A 22,433-nucleotide genomic window follows, 5' to 3' on the forward strand; every position below is an offset into this window, starting at 1 on the left:
CTCTACTACTATTATTATTACATTTATTATTTTATTCTATTATTACTGTTAGTATTACATTTCCATTATTTTACTCTATTGTTCTTACTTTGATTGCATTTATTATTTTACTCTATTTATTGTTATTATTACTTTTATTATTATTCTCTATTGTTATTATTACATTTATAATTTCATTCTATTATTGTTGTTATTATTACATTTCCATTATTTTACTCTATTATTTTTCTTAAATTTATTATTTCACTCTCTTTATTATTACTGAAAGGCTACGTAGCACATTTACATTGAAGAAGGTTAGAATAATGGTTTAATCAGAGTTGGAGAGTTTTATCTTAAATTACAGTTTTATGTAAATACTAGCTGTCCCCTGTCACGCGATCCTGTGGCCCAGTCTGTGTATATATGTTTTTTTCTGTGTATATATGTATATATGTGGTTTTGCGCATGCATTGTAATGAATTTTTTATTTTTTGACTTTTTATGTCTCTTCCACTGTGTTTTTCAGGTTTTTTAATGAGTGATGGTCACTCATTGGCCTGATGGGTGTATTGTGTCCAAATTTGGTGTCAATTTGCCCAGTGGTTTTTGAGTTATGTTAATCCCACAAACGAGCATTACATTTTTATTTATATAGATTCCAAACCATTTAACCTACTGATGCCTCAATTAATGTAATTTTATTTGTATCCATTTTCATTTTGAATTTTACTAGTAGATGCTGTATTTCCCACCCTATGGCTTATACTTGAGTCAATACGTTTTTCCAGGTTTTTTGTGGTAAAATTAGGTTTCTCCGCTTATATTCAGGTTGGCTTATACTTGAGTATAGATGGTATATCTTTCTTTGTATTATGCCACTTAAAAGAAATATTTTCAACCCATTTGTAAAAGACATACATTATTGAATCAAGAAACTTCCCCATACAGTGGGTGGCTTTCACAGTGTTCAACCTTATTTCTCTCACAAGTAGCAGCAACCTCCTGTCGCACATCAGGAGGGCAATGCCAGCTAGCCTACATGATCAAACGGCACACATTATTCATGAAAAGGCAATAAAACCTGTTCCATCCTATCATTTTCCTTTGTTTCTCCTTCAAGTTCCTTATTTGCATTGGATCAAGTGTGGTTTTGCAACTAGGCTAAGAAAAACTAATTAAACTAGTGGAGTGCAGTGAGGTAAAGTAGAGGAAAAGATCCTGTTTGGCTTCTCACGGGTATTGTTCCTTTTAATGCAAGAAGTGGACTCCTACTCACTCTGATTAGTATGCAAAGTGTTTCAAATTCATTTGATTGCTCCATTTGAAGTGTGAAAGGTAGCCTTTCCCAACCCGGTAACCTCCAGATGTTTTTAACAATACACAACTCTTGGCCATATTGACTGAGGCTGGTGAGATTTGTAGTTGAAAATATCTAGCGATGCCATTGTAGGGAATAGTGGGATCAAGGGAAGAATTGTTTCCATGAGTTGTTGTAGGTTTTTCAGGCTGTGTGGCCATGTTCTAGAAGCATTCTCTCCTGATGTTTCACCTGCATCTGTGGCAGGCATCCTCAGAGGTTGTGAGGTCTGTTAGAAACTAGGAAAATTGAGTTTATATAACTGGAAAGTCCAGGGTGAGAGAAAGTCCCATCCTGGACTTTCCACAGATATATAAACCCTTTATCTGATATCACACTAGAAGTGACTTGCAGTTTCTCAAGTCACTCCTGCCACACACACACACACAAATCTGGCCTCCAGTGGGAAAGAAGTAAATACTGAAGAGTGGCTCATACAAAGATGAAATGGGCAAACGCTTAAAGGGCAATGGCACACTTTCAGCCAGTCTGGATAGATGCAATACATTATGCTTATCTCAGAAATGGCTTCTAGGCAGCAAGGAGGAGCGCTTTCTAAGTTATTCAGAATCCAGTGTTTCCCTTTTGAATGAAAGAAATATAAGTGCCAGTGGGTAATCTAAAGAAAGCGAGGCTTAAGAGGAGAGAAGGCAGTCAAGCAAGGAATCAAAGAGGAACTGAGGCAGCAATGGTCACAGAGGAGAGCAATTCAGGCGATCATTTTACATCCCAAACAGAGATAAAAGGGAATTTTATATGGGAGGGGAAGCACTGGGAGTTGAACCTTTTCTGCAGCCATGTGTAGCAGCCTGGTTGCCATGCCTGTGCTTTTGGGATCTGTATTTCAAATCAGCTGCTATTCCTTGGAGCCCTGCTGTGTATCTTTTCTGACAGCAACAAAGAGTATAGTTGGACAGACATCACAGGCACAAATTGGATGGCTTAGCTCCCCTCCCAAATTTACTTGCCAATACGGTTTGTTTATTTAGCTTTCCATTTTTTACAAAAAAAACTTTTGGACAACTCCCAGATTTCCCTAGCCAGCTTATGACCACTATGGCCAGGTCATTGTAGTTATTATCACCCAAAAAGTACATTTTGCAAATATCAATTTTAATATTATTTAAGAGAAATCTTATAAATTAAAGTGGCATCCTGTTACTCATTTATAATGTCATATGTCAGTCTTATAATCACTTTCCCCTATTCACATTTATGGTAGTGGCACCATTGCTATGGGGGAGCCAGAATGGTGGAGTGGTTGAGACTAGAGTTTGAATATCTGCTCAGCCATGAAATCCACTGGGAGACCTTGGGCATGTTTCCCTCTCTCGATTTCAGAGGAAGTTGTGCCAAGCATATACTATGTCGTATGTTTGTCTTAGGGCCACCATAGTTTGGAAATGACTTGAAGGCACACAACAGCAATAATAACAAGCCATTACTATGTTTGTAAAATGATCCTGAAGCTTACATTTAGGGACTTTAGACTGAAGCGCTGCTGGATGACATGACCAGCCTCTTCTCATCAGCATACAATGGCCTGAGAAGCAAAAGAACAGTCCACTGCATGGTCTTGTCACAATGTTTTGTCACATCGTCACTCACTACACAATATCCCAGAGTACTTGTAAGATATCAGCACAAACACAAAACAATCTATGCATAATGTCAAAGTGTATTATCAAAAGAGCATATAGTATTCTGTTAACCAAAATTCCCAGCACATAGCTCAATTCAGTGGTACACAGAAATCAAAAGGAGCAACCGCTCTGAAACATAACAGTTCTAGGTCTGGATAGGGATTCCACTGTATATAGGCTTCAGGGATACATTCAATGAGAAAGGTCATATAAACAAAGTAAGTATTGAGTCATGAGGCTATATGTAAACTGAAGACAATAATGAGGATGAAGCGCCACTCTCAAAGCAATCTTCATGGAAAAAATCCAACTCAAGTCCAGTGAAAAATGGAGCACTGCTTCTCAAAATAAGTCTTCAAAGGAAAGTCCCAATGGCATTCAACAGGGGTGCCCGGGTATTTTTGTACCCTGTTTCGGGGAAAGCAATCCCCTTCCTCAGGAGTTGATAAATTCAGCAACTCTAGACTCTTATATCATGCCAGGTAGCTTATACAAAAAGTGACTCTGCTTGAAGTAAATTCACACTGCGAGTCTAGAATCAGAGCTGGAAAAGACCTCATGGCCCATCTAGTCCAACCCCCTGCCAGGAAGCAGGAAAATCACATTCAAAGCACACACCCCCCCCCCCCCCGACAGATGGCCATCCAGACTCTGCTTAAAAGCCTCCAAAGAAGGAGCCTCCACCACACTCCGGGCCAGAGAGTTCCACTGCTGAACAGCTCTCACAGTCGGGAAGTTCTTCCTAAGGTTCAGGTGGAACCTCCTTTCCTGTAGTTTGAAGCCATTATTCTGTGTCCTAGTCTCCAGGGCAGCAAAAAACAAGCTTCCTCCCTATGACTTCCCCGCACATATTTATACATGGCTCTCATCATGTCTCCTCTCAGCCTTCTCTTCTGCAAGCTAAACATGCCCAGCTGTTTAAACCGCTCCTCATGGGGGTTGTTCTCCAGACCCTTGATCATTTTAGTCACCCTCCTCTGGACACATTCCAGCTTGTCAAGATCTCTCTTCATTTCCATTGCCCAGAATTGGATACAGTATTCCAGGTATGGTCTGACCAAGGCAGAATAAAGGGGTAGCATGACTTCCCTGAATCTGGACACTATACTCCTATTTATGCAGGCCAAAATCCCATTGGCTTTTTTTGCCGCCGCATGACATTGTTGACTCATGTTGAACTTGTTGCCTATGAGGACTCTAAGATCTTTTTCAAATGTACTACTGTTGAGCCAGGTGTCCCCCATTCTGCATCTTTGCAATTCAGGTCAGCAGGAGACAGAGCATAGTTATGCTATTATAATTATATCTTTGATGCAGGACCTTGGCCTTAATACTCCATTATAAATATTGTTAATATTAAATTACATATGTAACTTATTAAACATGTAATAATGCTTGTCAGGTATTGCTCTGTATGTAATAAATATAAACATTCAATGAATTAGTAAAAATTATATTAAATATTTCCATTAGCAGCTTATTCATTTAGTATCATTGAACTATAGTTTCACTTAGCAAGAGACCAATTTTTCCTGTGGTCTATCATTGGTTCAGGTGTGGTCTTCCGTGCCTTGACTAGAGCAGGTCAGCCCAGTATTATATTAGTCAACTAGCTGTGCCCTGCCACGCGTTGCTGTGGCCTATAGTAAAACTTATCAAAGTTGAGGTAGATATCTGGACTATTATGAAAGAGAGGTCCCTACCTATTCCTTCCCCCTTTTCCTCCCCCTTTCTCTCCTTTCTTCCTTCTCCACCTTTTTCTTTCTTTCCTTCTTTCACTACTTGGTTTCATCCTTCTCTCTTTCCTTCATTCCCTCCCCCTTTCTTTCTTTGCCTTTCTTCCCTCCCTGTTTGCTTCCTTTCACTTTTTATTTCTTTTTATTTTACCACCATCATAACAATAACAATAATGCAGTGCATTGCCTCTGGGACCTGACACCTCTCCCATCCCCCCTAAAAGGGTCTCAGAGGAAGAATAGCATCATCATAATCATAGAAATAACAACCTTTACCCTCCACGTGTTGCTGTGGCCAATCTTCCCTCTTTCTCTCCTTCTTTCCCTCCTTCCTTCCTTCCTTCCTTCCCATCTTTCCTTCTCCTCTTCTTTCTCTATCTCTTTCCTTCCTTCCCCCTTTTTCTTTGTCTTCTGCTGTCTCTCTTTTCTTTCCTTCCATCTTTCCTTTTTTGGTTAAGTTTCGTTGGGGGATTTTTGAGTTTTGTTGTTTTGCCGTTTTGTGAGTGTGTTGTTGTGTTGTTTTTCATTTTGAGTAGATATGTTTGTACCTTGTGGGTTGTGTTATGGGCATGGGAATTTTGGTTAAGTTTCGTTGGGTTTTTTTGAGTTTTGTTGTTTTGCCGTTTTGTGAGTGTGTTGTTGTGTTGTTTTTCATTTTGAGTAGATATGTTTGTACCTTGTGGGTTGTGTTATGGGCATGGGAATTTTGGTTAAGTTTCGTTGGGGGGTTTTTGAGTTTTGTTTCCTCGTTGGATGCCCCTAACAAATTTATATATATAGATGTGCAACCTTACTTCTCATCGTAGCTTTTAAAATAGTGTCAATTAAACAGGACTAAGGGCTTTTGGGGATGATATGATTGGGATTTGGAGTGGGTGTGGAGTTTTAATACATTTTAATATTTAATGGTTTTGATTATATAAATAGTTTCATTGTTTTTAATAATTATATTTTAAGTATTTTCATTGTTTTAATTAGCACTGAGTTGCTGTGAGTCTTCTGGGTTGTATGGCCATGTACCAGAAGCATTCTCTCCTGACGTTTCGCCTGCGTCTATGGCATACATCCTCAGAGGTTGTGAGGTCTGTTAGAAACTGGGGTTTATATATCTGTAGAATGACCAGGGTGAGAGAAAGAACTCTTGTCTGTTTGAGGTAGGTGTGAATGTTTCAATCGGCCATTAATTAGCATTGTTTTATATCTATTGTTAGCCGCCTTGGTGGGATAAAACTGAATACTTAAAAATAATTAACTACCTTCTTCTGGCTGTGGCTGTACCTTATTCCTTTCCCTAATCCAGTGATGGAGAACCTTTAGCCCCTAAAATGTTGATAAACAACTGCCTCCATCATGCCTCCCCATCGGGGACAAGAGTTTCAATGATGTCTGGAGGACCCCAGATTTGCATGAATGCTCTGCGCTTTTGTTGTCAAAGTAAAGGCTGTAAGGAGTCTAAAGGTGATGTCAGAGCTATGAAATGGGCTTTGTTGCCGCTGCCACTCGCTTTTGCATAGAGGTGCCAGGAAACCTCACCACTGTGAACAGGTATGTATTGTAAAAGAAAAGACCCCATTGTGGCACTTGCCTTTGCCTTGGTGAACATGATACGGCTCATTCAAATCAGCCTATTGAGCCAGCCTGAATATTATAGACTGTAAGGGCTTAATCACTCACGGTAAGGGAAAGGGAAGACAGTGGGACAAAGCTCCTTTTCTTAAAGCTTTTCATCCAGACAGAATGTTCTGACCCAGATCACCTCATGAAGGCTGATTGCTGGGGGGAGGGAAACACTACTATATGCCCCCTCCCACTTACCTTATTTTCAACTCTCCATAGGTTATGCAAAGCAATACTCAGTCTAGCTGAGTGTTTTGACTGACGTCACGTCTGCTTAAAGTTTTATTGAGTGCTAACATTATTTATTTATTTATTTATTTATTTATTTATTTATTTATTTATTTATTTATTTATTTACAGTATTTATATTCCACCCTTCTCACCCTGCAGGGGACTCAGGGCAGATTACAATGTACATATGCATACCAAACATTCAATGCCATAGACACACAACATATATAGACAGACACACAGAGGCTATATAACATTCCAGCTTAATGAGGGTATTCTGGCCACCAGGAGAGCTGTCACTTCACTGCCCATTTGTGACACTGGTGAAGTACTTCCTCATTCTTTGCACACTTGCTGGAGATTTTATGGCATTGTAAATTAGTTAAATTAGCCTTCTCGCATAAGCAGTACCTAAATTTCCTACTTGACAGATGCAACTGTCTTTCGGGTTGCAAAGGTCTACAGCAAGCTACACAATGGTCAGAAGCGCACTCTGACCCAGGCTGGCTTCAAACTTATGGCTTTTCAGTCAGTAGTGATCTTAATGCAGCTGACTCCCAGCCAGCTGTGCCACAGTCCCGGCCACGTTCTAGAAGCATTATCTCCTGACGTTTCACCTACAACAATCCAGTGATTCTGGCCATGAAAGCCTTCGACAATGCATAAATATGTTTAGCTTGAGAAAGAGAAGATTAAGAGGGGACATGATAGCTTTAATTGCTGCAAAGTATGTTCAAAGTTAGCAAAAGTAATTTGCACTCAGTTTATTCAGTAGAACAGAAAGGAAAGGAGAGGATGGGATCTTGTACTCCCAGTTGGCACTGGTAAAAAACAAACTGCACCATGTCCTAGTTTATGTTTTTATTCTCATTAATAACTTTTGTCGCTTGACCCCATTCCGACGTTGCTTGGCTAAACATGAGCACAATGGAGGATTTGCAGCCAGGGAATGTCCCTCTGACATTCTGTCTCTGGGGCAAGTGCTTGTTGTCACAGTTGGCCACGACTTCAGTAAATTTATCGCCACCTATCGGAAGTTCAACCAGAGATCTTCCAAATACAGCCAATGAAACTGGAGAGCTGTGGTTGAATCAAAGGGACGAGAGACTTCCATGTCTGTAACCAAGAAGTAAGGGCCAAATATCCTGAAGGCACCAGATCTTGTCTGACATCAGGGACAGGTTTGGTTAGTATTTGGAAGGGAGATCGTTAGGGAATGCTTTAGGCTATAGTCTTCACTCAATATCCCTTGTCTAGAAAACCCTACATTATGGGGATGCCATAAGTCAACAGGCAAATTGAAAGCACATAGCTCACTTTAAGCTAGGAGGGCCCATTGCTTCCAAATGGCAACATACCTATTATCCAGTTGTGGACACGTTAAAACAATTCCTGAAGAATGGTGAGTCCTAGTTACAAATAGATAGCTTTGGTATACTCCCTTTGATGGGAAGAATTATTTATTCAGCCAAACCTAAGTTGAAAAAAAGGGATGGAGTCCCATCCCTTGATTCAGACAGGCTTTTAAAAAAGTTTTTTTAAAAAAGAAAACAAGTTTAAGTTAGCTTTGGATATGTTTTTAATCCATTTTTAAGGGTTTTAGCTTTACTTTGTAATGCCATTCATATTTAATTTTATTTTAATGTTTGCATATATAAATGTTTTAAAAAGTATTTCATTTGGTTTTACTGAAAGCTGCTTTGAGTCACTTTTCTAGAGACAGAAAGTAGGGTTATTTATTTTTTATTTATCGTATCAGAAGTGAACTGAGAGTACAGTTGTAATGTATTTAAGAACACAAACAAAATTTTAAAACTTGCCATTATACTAAATGTCCTTTGACCAGCAGTTGGCCACATGGAGTGTCTCTGGTGTTGCTATAAGAAGGTCCTCCATTGTGCACGTGGAACGTATTCAAATGGGATCACACGGGAAAAGGCTGCATTCTCAGATGGATTTAATCCACAGAATTGACTTTCTGAAAGTTGCCAGAATAATGTATTCTGACTATAGAATTTGAGGCGCTTCTTAATAATTTGGGAATACAACACACTACCATATTTTTTCCAATTCACCCTGCAAGGTGAACTACTAGGGAGTGGGCCCATATTGAATTCTTAAAATGTGTTTAAAGCAAAAAGAGCTATTATCCCCTTGTACAAAAATGGCAATTGATGGTGTTTGGGGTGGGTGAACTTTTCATTGTGACTCTTTTTTGGACCAAATTTGTCATAACTAATGTTTTTTGGGTGTGCAAAGGGTGTAAAGCTGCTAAAGCAATTCATAAAAGTCATATTTTTAACAGTGTAATAATTTTTTCCTACTTCATTGGACTGTTGATTATAAGAAAGATACCCTGTTATCTGCACAGAGAAACTACTCCAAATCCTATATGTAACTGGACTGATAAACAATGTACCTGTATGCTGAATACATGAAGTTTGTGAGTAAACCAACTATGTTACTTTTAACAAAGACTACTTATTTTTGGTCTCTAGAGAGCATGATTTTAAACTAAGATGGGTTGATGTGAGTTTTCCAGGCTGTATGGCTATGTTCCAAAGCATTCTCTCCTGACATTTCACCCACATCTATGGCAGGCATCCTCAGAGGTTGAGGGGTCATTTCTTCATTTACATGAGAAACCATTTTTACAAAAAACAAACACACACAAAAAAACTTGAAACAATAAAAATGTATCATGTACTATCAGAAGCGATCCAATGGTACAGTTGTAATGTATTTAAAAAAACACAAAGTTTAAAAAAACTTGACATTATACTAAATGTCCTTTGACCAGTAGCTGGCCATTTGCATGGTATCAAAATGCCAATGGGCCTCTGCCCCTCCAAATTGGCATCCATTATTTAAAAGTTAGTGAGGCAAAATATTTTAAAAGATTAATGAAGCTGCCAGTTTGTGCTAGAGACTATTGCTCAGCAACGATCCTGATGCCAGTCATTTTGATGCTGGAGAAAAGTTTATTTTCTCCTGAATGCCAAATGGGTATATTGGATTATATTCTCCCAAGCCCTGCGGGAGAGTTCAGAAAACTTTCCTCAATGACTTTCTGAGAAAAAGGTATTGTGAGCCTCTGGATTTTAGTTTATTTATCATGTCAGAAGTAAATTGAAAATACAGTTATAATGTATTTAAAAACCTGGCATTATGCTTTGACCAGAGGTTGGCCACTTGGAGTGCCACTGGTGTTGCTAGTCCTCTATTGTGCATGTAGGCTGAGACTGAATTGTAATAGGTGGTCTCTCGTTTGCTCTTCCCCACACTCCCATGTTGTGCACTCCACTTTGTCGCCCCATTTCTTAAGGTTGGCTCTGCATCTTGTGATGCCAGAGCACAGTCTGTTCAGTGCCTTCCAAGTCACCCAGTCTTCTGTGTGCCCAGGGGGAGTCTCTCATTTAGCCATGGCTTGAGGTTCTGGGTTTTAGCCTGCCACTTTTGGACTCTCACTTATTGAGGTGTTCCTGTGAGTGTCTCTAGAGATCTTAGAAAACTATTTCTTGATTTAAAGTGTTGGCATGCTGACTGATATCCGAACAGAGGATGGGAAATGTCACTGCCTTGGTCCTTTCATCATTGGCTGCTACTCCTGGCGGATGTCAGATGGTGCAGTACTGGCTAAACAGCCAGTAGAGTTAATGCTCTATTGATATCCTGTGATAATGTGGCATGTCTCACTAAGAGCCACATCCACTGTTTTAGCATGGTGAGATGTGTTCCACAGTGAGCATGCATACTCAGCAACAGAGTAGCAAAGCACAAGGGCATATGTCTTCACTGCATCTGGTTGTGATCCTCAGGTTGCGCCAGAAGTGACCAGAAAAATGTATCACACACAGCTCTTCTACAAATTTCATTACTAATTTCATTCAGTCACACCTTACAACAAAGAAATGTCAAAGTAAGTTGTGAAAAAAGCATGTGATAGACCAAATCTGAGATCATTTTTTTGGATTTAGGGTGCCAATTTTTTATGAAACCAGCCTACATTTTTGTAAAAATTTCTACAACCCCCCAGTTTTTTAGGCCTGTGTAATTAAAGCATTGCAAAGGCTTTCCAGATGAAGGAGCTGCCAAATGGGAACTCCCCCTCCTCCCCCAAGCTAGGTCATCCGGTGCTTAATTTCTAGAACAAAAGAAAAATCTCAAATCTGTTGGAAAATAATATGTTCTGAGAGGCAAGGCCCTTCCTCCTAACTGTGTGGTTGTAGGGATTTTCCTGACCTCCACAGTAATGAGGGAAGTGCAATTTGCACTAGATTTGGGAACTTTAGTATGATCAATGTAGATATGTCCATGATCCATATTTTGCATATAATCTCAGTTTTATGAGTCTGTGATTTCTAGTATGCCAGAATTACCATAATTCCAGATTCTAATGAATATAGCATTAGATCAGCATTTCTCAACCTGGGGATTGGGACCTCTGGGGGGGTCATGGGGAGGGGGCAGAGGGGTCACCAAAGACCATCAGAAAACACAGTGTTTTCTGTTGGTCATGGGGGTTCTGTGTGGGAAGCTTGGCCCAATTCCATCATTGGTGGGGTTCAAAATGCTGTTTGATTGTAGGTGAACTATAAATCCTAGCAACTATTTTCATTACGATTCATAACAGAACCAAAATTACAGTTATGAAGTAGCAACAAAAATAATGTTACGGTTGGGGTCACCACAACATGAGGAAGTGCATTAAGGGGTCGTGGCATTAGGAAGGTTGAGAATCATTGCATTAGATCCCACTCAAGGACCAAATCATGGGAGCATGGAAAGATTGATGGTAAAGCAAGAATCCGATGCATGGTTCTTTCTACCCCAAATATGTGGAACATATGCCAATTTTGATACATTCTTTTTTTAATGTGCTAAAAATTCTCAGCCTCCATGGTAACCATTAGTCATTAGTTTGTTAGTCATCATAACAATAACATGAGCTGATGTGGATGGTACTCATGATCTGCCTTAAAAGGGAGTGAGCAAATTCAGAATTGTGGGGCAGGGACTATCTGCTACCAAGAAGCATCTGTGGTTTGCAGTTGGCCTGATAATAAACAAAGAATATAAGAAGGCTTCAAGTTCTGATTCTGACGGTTGCAGTGGAGTTTGAACTGCGAGGAGTGTGCAGCCTACACAACTACTGATCTTGGAAGCTTCCAGCAGGGAAAAAAGCCCCAAACAATGTTTTGCTATGAAAGTAGGGGGGTGAGACCAAGGCAGTAGTAACTGCATAGTCTCCAGCTGTCCCCATTTAATAGGGATAGTCCTAGTTAATGCTCTATTGTCCCACTTTTCAGCTGCTTTTAAAATGACCCAGGTTTCTTGTCCTGATCATGCTTTCTTCCTTTATGATTATTATTGATTTAATTTGTCTCCTGTTTTTCTCCCAAAATTGTGGATTTTGATATGATCAGGGAGAAGTCAATAGACTGATAGTTTGCATGTCACTGGGATAAGGATCCAGTCCAGATTTGATCACAGATATACATATAAACCCAATTTTCCTAGTTTCCAACAGACCTCACAACCTATGAGGATGCTTGCCAGAGATGCAGGCGAAACATCAGGAGAGAATGCTTCTAGAACATGGCCATATAGCCCAAAAAACCTACAACAACCCAGTGATTCTGGCCATAAAAGCCTTTGACAATACAGCTCTCCAAATGCTGGGGAGCATAGAGCTCAGCACCTTGAAGAATTCATTTAAAGAAGTGATGCACAACCTGTGGCCCTCCACGTGGTCCAATGGTCAGGAATTCTGGGAGCTGAAGTTCAAAACACCTGGAGGGCTAGTTGTGCTCCATTGCTTAAAAGGTGTCTGAAACCTGCCCCACTGTCGTAGAAGTTACCAGCCACGACTGACGAAAAAGCACAGTGCAATGTGGAGGAGCATCTGGCAGTCTCCTTTAAATCAAGATAATTGCAATCATAATTATTGGTTCCCCCTCCCTTCTCATGTTGGGAAGCCAATGTAAACCAGATATATTTACTTGAATGTACTGACAAAGCAAAAACAAACATTTTGCCAGCTGATACCATGCCACTTTAAAAAAAGATAACATAGGTAAGACAGCCAACAAAATGTCCTTCCCAACCTTCAGACCGGTTTATTGTAGGGCCTGATGTGAGTACGAATACTCTCCCTTTCCCATTGACCTTGGCATCCTAAGCCGCTTCTTACGACATCACCTTAATACTTTGGCTTAAAGGAGGCTCAGTTAGTTCATTTAGAGCCCGGACATTTTCAGCTTGCTATCACTGCAGGCTTTGCAGAAATATAACGAAAGAAAAGCAACCAGACGCCCCTCATGCAGAGCTCAATGAATCCTGAGCAGCCCCCTCCTCCAACCTCTGAAGTGTTGGGAACAAATATGAAATCGATTCCTGAAGAACCTGTCCAGGTGGATCATGTTGGACCTTCTGAAGTCTGTGCAGGTCTCTCCTTTCTTTCTCTTTCTTAATTTTTGCTGAATTCCATGTTTTCATGGACAGAGCTTGGAAATATAATTATTTTGGCCATTTGGGAAGGGTCATCCAAAATAATATTTTCCTATGTTGGGGGGGGGGGAGTTCTAGGAATTAGGGATCATAGTCTAAAAAACTAACTTCCTCCAGCTCTGTTCATGGATATGTTGAGAAGTCTGAAGCCTTCACTTCATGCTCTGTTGGGTGTTTATTAAGGCAGCTTGGATCATGACCTCATGGATGAGGACATTGTAAGGGAAGTTCATTTTCATCTGTTTGTTTCCTGACTTTGAATGTAGAGTGGGTCAGAGAGAGGGCCAATTTTGAATGAATAATTATTCGTTCCAGGAATGCATTTTGGAAATTCAATTTTCCCCACCCATAAAAAGCCACGCACATGTATTCTCAGCAAGGATTATCTATGCAGCTGGGTCAAGAAAGTTGCATGAAGTTGAATTGTTTGGAATCCAGAAGCTGCTCATAGGGTCATCCTTGAGACAGCTAAATGAAATAAAACATTTTTCATGATGTGTTCATAGCCATGCATCCAAGGGAATTGCTTTAAAATCCACCCCCTAATTGCAAAACATTACATCAGAAAAACTAGCTAGGGAAGGGAGGAGGAGGAGGAGGAAGACAAAGGGAGTGGAACATTTAATACCATTGCTTAATCTTCCCCATTATTGAGGACATGCAGCTGTATCTCTTAACTCTGTATTATTTCACAAGAAGGAGACTGTTTTAAATCTCGAACTAAAGACAAGAAGAGGCTTTTCTCCTCCTTCAAGATAATTAGAAAAGCATGGACAGGTGGCTGTAGGAAAAAGGGCTGTAATTCCAAGCCAAGATGTAATGCCATTAATGGATTAATCCTGCGTAATAACAAGAGATTGCTTCAGCCACTTGCAAGGTTGTAAACTGCTGTGCATCCAAACAATAATGATAAAAACATGGCTTTGGATGCAGTTACATTTTTTAAAGTATGTCTCATTTTTATTTGGTTTATTAGTGGGCAGAGAAATAAACTGTGCTTGTGTGTATTTTTCCAGTTGCTATTTAAAGCAAGCTAATCTAGAGTCTTAGTCTTGTTGAACTTCCATAAAGGCTAGGTTTCGTGCTGTGACTAATCTGTGTAAATTAAATAACTCCATTGTCTTCCCCTCTAAACTCCTGTGCTGAAAGGTAAAGCTTGACTACACAATCTATATATAGAAACAGAAAGCAGATTCAAGTAGGTGTATGGATATGTTTCTGGTCACCTTGCTGTTGATAGAGACAAATTGTCTAGAAACACTCCCTCACACCCCTAAAGTGAGCAGCTATGTACTATTCCTGATTTAGATTAAGTAATATGACATCTCCATAAGGTTAAGAGCAATGTCATCACTTCAACAACCCTGTGATGTAAGTTTTTGTTTCTTGAGGTGCATTCAATCCCATTCTTCATAGAAAAGTATGATACAAATAGAATAAATTAACAATTCCTTTAGTTCTCTTTGAAATAAACAGCACCAAAAGGTAGCTAACTTTCTCAGAGATCTAAAGTTCAGGTAGAGTGTTGAACCTAGTTCCCCATCTTGGCTGTCACCTCTTAATCCATAATTGTTTTCAGTGAATCAAAGGACCACTTTCCCCCTTCAACCCTGAATATTGGTTGCTAGATTTTTTTTCCTCCAAGCTTGGAGAAATTACTTTATTTTGGAACTATGGTAATAACTTTCAAAATTTCCAAGCCATTATGATCATCTACTTGGAGAATTCTGTGAATCTGTACTCCAAAAAGTAACTTTCCCAGTTTCTTTATTTTATTCCATGTAAATACTGAAAAAATATGAGAACCAAAGTCAGCCACAAGTTGGACTGTTGTCCTAGGTATGTATAAAGTGGAGTAAGTGTGTAGAGGGCCTTGACTTAAGCCTCTTCCACACAGCTGAAAAAATCCCACATTTTCTGCCTTGAACTGGAATACATGGCAGTGTGGAGTCAGATAACACAGTTCAAAGCAGATATTGTGGGAGTTTCTACGTTGATTTTCTAGGTTATATGGCTGTGTGGAAGGGCCCTTAAATAGGATGGCTTCATGTGTGCCAAATTCTCCCCTAAAAAGCAAGGTTTTAATTAAGAAATTTAATCTGGAACGACGGGAGGGCTAACTTCCAGTGTCTCAAGTGAACTAATGAGTTTCTGCAACAATTGTATCTGTTAAATGATTTTAAAATGTTTATTTAGGTTTTATTTTATAGTTGATATTATTGTAATATGTATGGTTGGTTTGTATTGTTTTTAAAATGTTGTGAGCTGCTTTGGGTCCTGTTTAGGGAGAAAAGTGGGAAATGTATTTATTTACTTACTTACTTTATTTACTTTATTTATACTACACCATTTTCACCCCACAGAGGACTCAAAAGAGGGGACTCAAAGCAGCTTACAAACTTTGGCAAAAATTTAATGCTGGATCATAAAACAACCATGAAAGAGTGTAAACAAGCATATCAAAATGTAAAACAGTTAAAACATAAAAACAATTAACAATTAAGAGTAATAAAACAATTAAGAGTAATAAAACAAGTTAAAAAACATGACAAATATAAAAAAGATTTATTATTATTATTATTATTATTATTATTATTACTACTACTACTACTACTACGACTATGGCCGCTGCCTTTTTCTTTGCCACTTCTATCTGGAGGTTAAAATGTTACCTTTCGAATTATATCTTCCAAAATCTCTAGTAAACCATGTGTTGTTTACGTTGGATCAGCCCACACACTGCCCTGTCAGAAAAAGAAAATATGCCACGCACGTGAAAAATAAAGAACAAGTAGTTTACTCTTTGTAGTTCAGAACAACATATGTATACTATGATAAGTTGCATCAACTCACTAAATGTCCTTTCAGATAGATTTAAAATTGTATCTCTTTGTCCATATGAGAGACACTCTTTCAGCAGCTAAGAAGCAAATCAGTCAGTCTGTCTCTCTCTCTACTTCTCTCTTCATCTCTCCAAACAGATTTAAAATTGTATCTCTTTGTCCATATGAGAGACACTCTTTCAGCAGCTAAGAAGCAAATCAGTCAGTCTGTCTCTCTCTCTACTTCTCTCTTCATCTCTCCAAACACGTGCATAGCTTGAGCCTGAACAAAACTGCAACATTATTCAAAAGTTCCAGGCTCAGCCATCACCCCATGAATTGTCCAAAAAATTCCAGGCTCAGCCATCACCCCATGAATCAGCTTCATGCATCTTATTTTACAGTTTGCACACACACACAGAGATTGTTTGTATGCTCCAACAGGCCATGCTAACAGAGGATTCTCTGTGAGGGGTACTGAAGGGGACTTCCTTGCTTTCCAAAACACTGCATTTTCGATAAGGGATACTCAGCAGGTACTATGCATCTTGACTTAACCATTTTCTACTCTGTCTCAAGTGGCAAAATGCCTTATAGACCAACACTTGCCTTCAGGTGTTTCTATTTCGTACATACATTGAAAGAGTATGTATGCAGATACTGGGCCTGCACTCTTCCTTTCCCGTCTATGAGCTGAAACACATTCACCAAAGACAACCTATCCCGGAAGTTGGACCACCCAACAGTCACTATTGGCCACTTATTATCCAAGAAACCATCAAGCCCCCAGAATGCCCTGCATTCTGTTGACTCAAGTCTATAAACTAGCTGAGGTTTCTTGAAACCCATTTGTCAGCAAATGCAGACCAAGTTTACAGATCATAACAAAATCCCAAAGTATTTTGCTACATTTATTGCCTTTGGCTGTGTAACAGTTCACAAGTACCTTGGGTATAAATCAGTGTGTATTCTTGGATCTATGTGAGAGGCAAATTCTGCCAGAAAGTTGCACTTTCTTTTTTGCATCCTCAGTCCTCTCCTGGGTGGCCCTTTATAGTAAGTGTATGCCTTCTGATGACTCGGCAGTAGTTCGGAAAAACAAAACAAAATGCAACATTCAGCAAATCATTCTAAAGATCAGTGACCACTATATAATATCATAACTGAAAAACACTGTCAAGAATGCAGTTGGATTTTCTAAACACTCATGGGAAAACCAACTGCAATACACCAATAGTGTCTCCATATTTGTCAACTCAATGGAAAGCCCCACTGAGTTTAATGGGACTTCTTCCCATATTCTTTCACATAAGCCTGTCTGTATTTTGAGATCCTCCGCAGATCTTCTCTCTGTCCTATTACCTTTGGAGGAGCATCTGGTGGAAACATAGAGAGAATCATCTTAATGGCTCCTCCTTTCCTTAGTGTCACTATAAATCAGGCATGACTTCAACAATCACAACCTTGGATAACTCCTACAAAGCTCAGACTAAACTCTGGAGTGGATTGTTAGCCCCACTGACATTGAAGTCACCAGCAGTAAGTGCTTATTGCTTTTATCAAGTAATTAGCAATACTACTCTGTTGTGAGATGCTGGTACATGAAATGATTTATAGCTTCCAGATCACAACCTTCCTGAACAGCTGCAAGCTGGATAGCAAGTATCCCAGAAGCAAGTAAAATACAGAGTGCTTTGACAGCAGAAGCATGCTTCTGCCCTTCTATCAGAGTCCAACTGCCAGCATCTGACTTTATCTACAAACGGATTTAGGTTTTCACCTAAAATATCTGGGGGCTTTAATCATCACCTTTGCAATATATATACAAATGTACAATTAGGATATGCAGATCCTCTGACAATCTTGTATTTGCAGACAATCAGATCTCAGAAAGTCACATACGCATACAATGAGTCATGTAGGAGAGAGAAAGATGGATTTTTTCATCCTCCTTATATAGCCACCTGCTGATTAGTCATCAGTAAGGGACACTGACTGAACCATTACCACACCCTCTTAGGTATTGCATCATGCCCAGGTGCTATCAATATACAACATGTTCATAAAACAGTATTTTAATCTATGATAAATGCTTTGCCATGTACTATAGTATTCAGCCAGCCCCATTTTTTCCTTCTCCTTGGCCCAGCCCATTCCAAATAGTCCAGGCCCCTTATTGAAATCTTTGCCCCGGCAGCTTACCTTGCACAAAGAAGAGAGCGGAACTGGTTTTAAATTGATTTTAATGTATATGTTGTGTTAACAGTTTATGCCTATGATTTTTTTATATATTTTATGTTTTTGTATTATTTTGCATATGTGGAAACCGCCCTGAGTCCCCTAGGGGAGATAGGGTGGTATACAAATAAAGTTATTATTATTATTATTATTATTATTATTATTATTATTATTATCTAACATACTCTGCACAATTGCATCTACTATGATACCATCTACTATCAGCCACTGAGGTCTTTTATGCATTGATTAGTCGTCCCCTGCCACGTGTTGCTGTTGCCCAGTCGGTGTACATGTGTTTTGTGTGTGCATATATATTTGGGCATATATTTGGTTATGCGCATGTGTTGTAATATATTTTTATCTTTTGGCTTTTTAAATTTCTTCCTCTGTGTTTTTCACTATGTTTATGAGTGAGGGTCACTCGTTGGCCTGATAGGTATATTCTTTCCAAATTTGGTGTCAATTCATCCAGCGGTTTTTGAGTTATGTTAATCCTACAAACGAACATTACATTTTTATTTATATAGATGGAAAGTTTGATCCAGGCTGCTGGTAGAAGTCCTCTGCTTATAGAAAGCAACTTCACATTCATTTTTTTATCGTGTCAGGAGCGACTTGGGAAACTGCAAGTCGCAGTTATGTGGGATCCCCACATAAACTTTGGGGATCCCACTGCACTGCTGTTCATCACATTCATCCATGTCTTCCACTTCAGTGTTTTCAAGGGGAAGGATGGAGGGATCACAATAGGACCGAGGGGAGGAATAGAAGTCCCTTCCTACCAGCCCAGGTCCTCATGCCTAAATCTAGATTGAGCACATGCTCAGTAATTATTGCTTTGCATATCTGAGCAAAAGAGGTTGCAAAAATTGGAAATGATTAAATAAAGATGTGGCCAGCATTATCCTGTAATGGGATTTTCTAGAAATTCATGATTCCCGGTGGGTTTTCATTAGTCCTATTTTCCCCCTTTCTCTCTCTCATTTCCTCAAACATATGGCCTTGGCTAATTTTTAATAGCAGCCACAGTTGTAACCAGATCCTTAACAGTCAGCTAGAATACTCCTATTTGTCTGGATGTTCATGCACAAAAGTGTATAAAGTCTTCTTTCCTCATAGGTGTTTCCATGAGTGAACATTTTCACCACCCATAATTTTGAATGCTAGCCTTCCACACTGTCTGTCTCTAGACTTCTTTGCCAAGCAGTGCTTATTACGAATATGCATAAATCTCTTTCCGTATGCATTATTCATGAGACATTCAAATATTTTAAGAAGTAGGCCAGCCTGCTGCAAATGTTGAAATGCAGAGATCGGGCAGCAAGTGTGGAAAACCAGCTTTTCCAACGGTTTAGTTTGTCTGAATCTCTCACTTTCCTCCTTGGTATAGTAAACGACCATATCAAAAGCATTGACCATTTCCCCTTCTTCTTTTGCAAATGGACACATGTGATTCTTAGCAGGCATCCTTCTTATACATCGTTAATTTTTCAGCCTCATTGCCTCGATTCTTTGAGTATCAGTTGCTATGTTGTTTCTACAACAAGCGATAATTGCAAAGGAGGAGATAAGCTACCTGAGTGCAAACACTCCTGCTGGGTAGAAGAGCCCTGTGAGCATGAATTCTCTTATATTAATTGGTACCTTTGTGCCTCGGGTATTGTGCTCTAGGCATGATACCACATTAGAAAGGATATGCTTACCCATAACTGCCAGTTGCCATGCAGTTTTTCAAATCATCACATAATAACAAGGTGGGGGTGTTTTGTCACAGGAAAGCTCAATGGCTAAAAAGCCCAAAATGCAGTACCAATTACAATCTCCAAGTAATTGACTCCAGAAGATTGCCTGAAAATTGTGTATGGGTGTGTGTGTGCACATGTATTTATGAATAGACAGACAGACGGACTGACAAACAAACATAGAATTGGAGGGAGGGAGGGAGAAATGATAGACTTCTTTGCATTTTTCATTGTGAAATTATCCACATACAGAAATATTGTACAGGCATTTGTAGAAATATGTTTCACTGCATGATGTAATCAAAGTGAACCATCTCTAGTAAATGAGAACAAGCCTCTGGTTCCACATTATGTGAGTGTGTGAGTGTGTGTGCCTTCAAGTTATCTCCCAACTTAAGGCAGTCCCATGAATTTCATAAGGTTTCTTAGCTGGGGAATCAGAGATGGATTGTCGAAGGCTTTCATGGCCGGAATCACTGGGCTATTGTAGGTTTTTCGGGCTGTATGGCCATGTTCTGGAAGCATTCTCTCCCAAGTGGAGAGTCTTGACAGTGACTTGACAGTGACAGTGGGTCCGTAGGTGGCTGTGGAGCCCTATTCTTGGCCTGCATGCTCTCCTACAGTGAGGACATTGGTTTCCAGGTAGAAGGTGGTCCTGGTCAGGGATGGCTTGATGTGCCTTCCTCTTGACATGTTTCTCCCTTTCACCCTCCATTCATACCTCTTTGAATTCTGCAGCACTGCTTGTCACAGCTGACCTCCAGTTAGAGTGCTCAAGGGGCAAGGCTTCCCAGTTCTTGGTGTCTATGCCACAGTTTTAAAGGTTGGCTGTAAGCCTATCTTTAAATCTCTTTTCCTGTCTGTCAACATTACATTTCCCATTCTTGAGCTGGGAGTATAGTAACTGCTTTGGGAGACAGTGATCTGGCATTCGTACAGCGTGGCCAGTCCAGAAAAGTTGATGGCATAGGAGCATCGCTCCAGTGATAGTGGTCTTTGCTTCTTACAGCATGCTGACATTTGTCCGCTTATCTTCCCAAGAGATTTGCTGGATTTTTTGGAGGCCGTACTGATGGAATCGTTCCAGGAGTGTGATGTCTATAGACAGTCCATGTTTTGCAGGTATATAGCAGGGTTGGGAGGACAATAGCTTTAAAAACAAGCACCTTGGTCTCCCTGTGGATGTCCCGGTCCTCTCCCATTGTACCATCTTGTAGTGAGGATGGTAAAATGTAGGATCGACAGTGCTATTGGTAGGTGCATTTGTAACTGGCTTACAGCAATTCAGTAATTCTGGCCATTAAAGCCTTCGACAACACAGTTCTGATTTGAATTGAGCAGGGGAAATCTGGAAGTATCAATACAATGTCAGACAAGTAGTTGTGCTGATGAGGTGAATCCAGGGCAGCTCTTGGTTAGAGCATCTTGCAAGTATCAACAACCACCAAAATGACAAAAGGTTTGGGGGAAAGCCCTACAAGAAATAGCTTGGGAAACTGGGCATGTTCAGCCTGAAAATGATTGAGAAATTGTACGGAGGCCACACTTAACTACCTGAAACAGTGCCATGTAAAAGATGGAGCAATCTTGTTTTTACTGCTTCATAGATGAGAACACAAGCCAGTAGATTCAAATAACAAGAAAAGAGATTCCACATAAACATTAGGAACCATGCCTTTATTGTGAGAGCCCATTGAGAGTGCAAGAGCCAGCCAGGATTGGAAGGTGGTGAATTCCCTTTCTTGTAATAACCTCAGAATGATCCCCTTTCTTGTTTTGACACTTAATTGCTGGCTCAAAGCAAAACAGACAAACCAAACAATCTGAATAAATTGGGGAAAAGGGGTATGTTGTTCTTGATATAACTGTCTTGTGCCTATCAAAAGGCCAATGGGCACAAAGTTATGCCTCTGCCCCTCCAAATTGGCATCTATTATTTAAAAGTTAGTGAGGCAAAATATTTTAAAAGATTAATGAAGCTGCCAGTTTGTGCTAGAGACTGTTGCTCGGCAACGATCCTGATGCTGGTCACTTTGAGGCTTGAGAAAAGTTTTTTTCTTGTAAATGCCAAACGGCTATGTTGGATTATATTCTCCCAAGCCCTGCAGAATAGTTCAGAAAACTTTCCTCAATGACTTTCTGAGAAAAAAGTCTCATGCGCCTCCAGATTTTATTTTATCATGTCAGAAGCAAATTAAGAATTCAGTTATAATGTATTAAAAAAACCCACAAAGTTAAAAACTTGGCATTATGCTGGATTTCCTTTGACCAGAAGCTGGCCACTTTGGGTGCCTCTGGAGTCACTGTAAGAAGGTCCTCCATTGTGCATGAGGCAAGGCAAAGACTACTTTTTAGTAGGTGGTCCGTGGTTTGCTCTTCTTCGCACTCGCATGTCGTCGAATCTACTTTGTAGCCCCAGTTCTTAAGATTGGTTCTCTTGGTACCAGAGAGCAGTCTGTTCAGTGCCGTCCAAGTTGCCCAGCTTTCTGTGTGCCTAGGAGGGAGTTTCTTATCTGGTATCAGCCACTGATTAAGGTTCCGGGTTTTAGCCT

General features: G+C 39.8%; 1 protein-coding gene across 5 annotated transcripts in view; it reads left to right on the forward strand.

Annotated features, from left to right (window-relative positions):
- EML1 (EMAP like 1) overlaps positions 1 to 22,433 on the forward strand; it is a 163,589-nt gene that overhangs the window by 29,791 nt on the left and 111,365 nt on the right. For 3 of the 5 annotated variants that reach the window (XM_060755430.2, XM_060755439.2, XM_060755464.2), the window contains exon 1: positions 12,788 to 13,013. The exons of the other annotated variants lie outside the window; for them this stretch is intronic. In XM_060755430.2, coding sequence (XP_060611413.1) covers positions 12,887 to 13,013 — 127 coding nt within the window. In that variant the 5' untranslated portion in view covers positions 12,788 to 12,886. Of the gene's footprint in view, positions 1 to 12,787; positions 13,014 to 22,433 lie in introns of those variants that run through there. 5 annotated transcript variants of the gene reach the window in all.

This window comes from Anolis sagrei, chromosome 1, assembly GCF_037176765.1.
Source record: "Anolis sagrei isolate rAnoSag1 chromosome 1, rAnoSag1.mat, whole genome shotgun sequence".
In the NCBI taxonomy this organism is placed as follows: Eukaryota; Metazoa; Chordata; class Lepidosauria; order Squamata; family Dactyloidae; genus Anolis; species Anolis sagrei.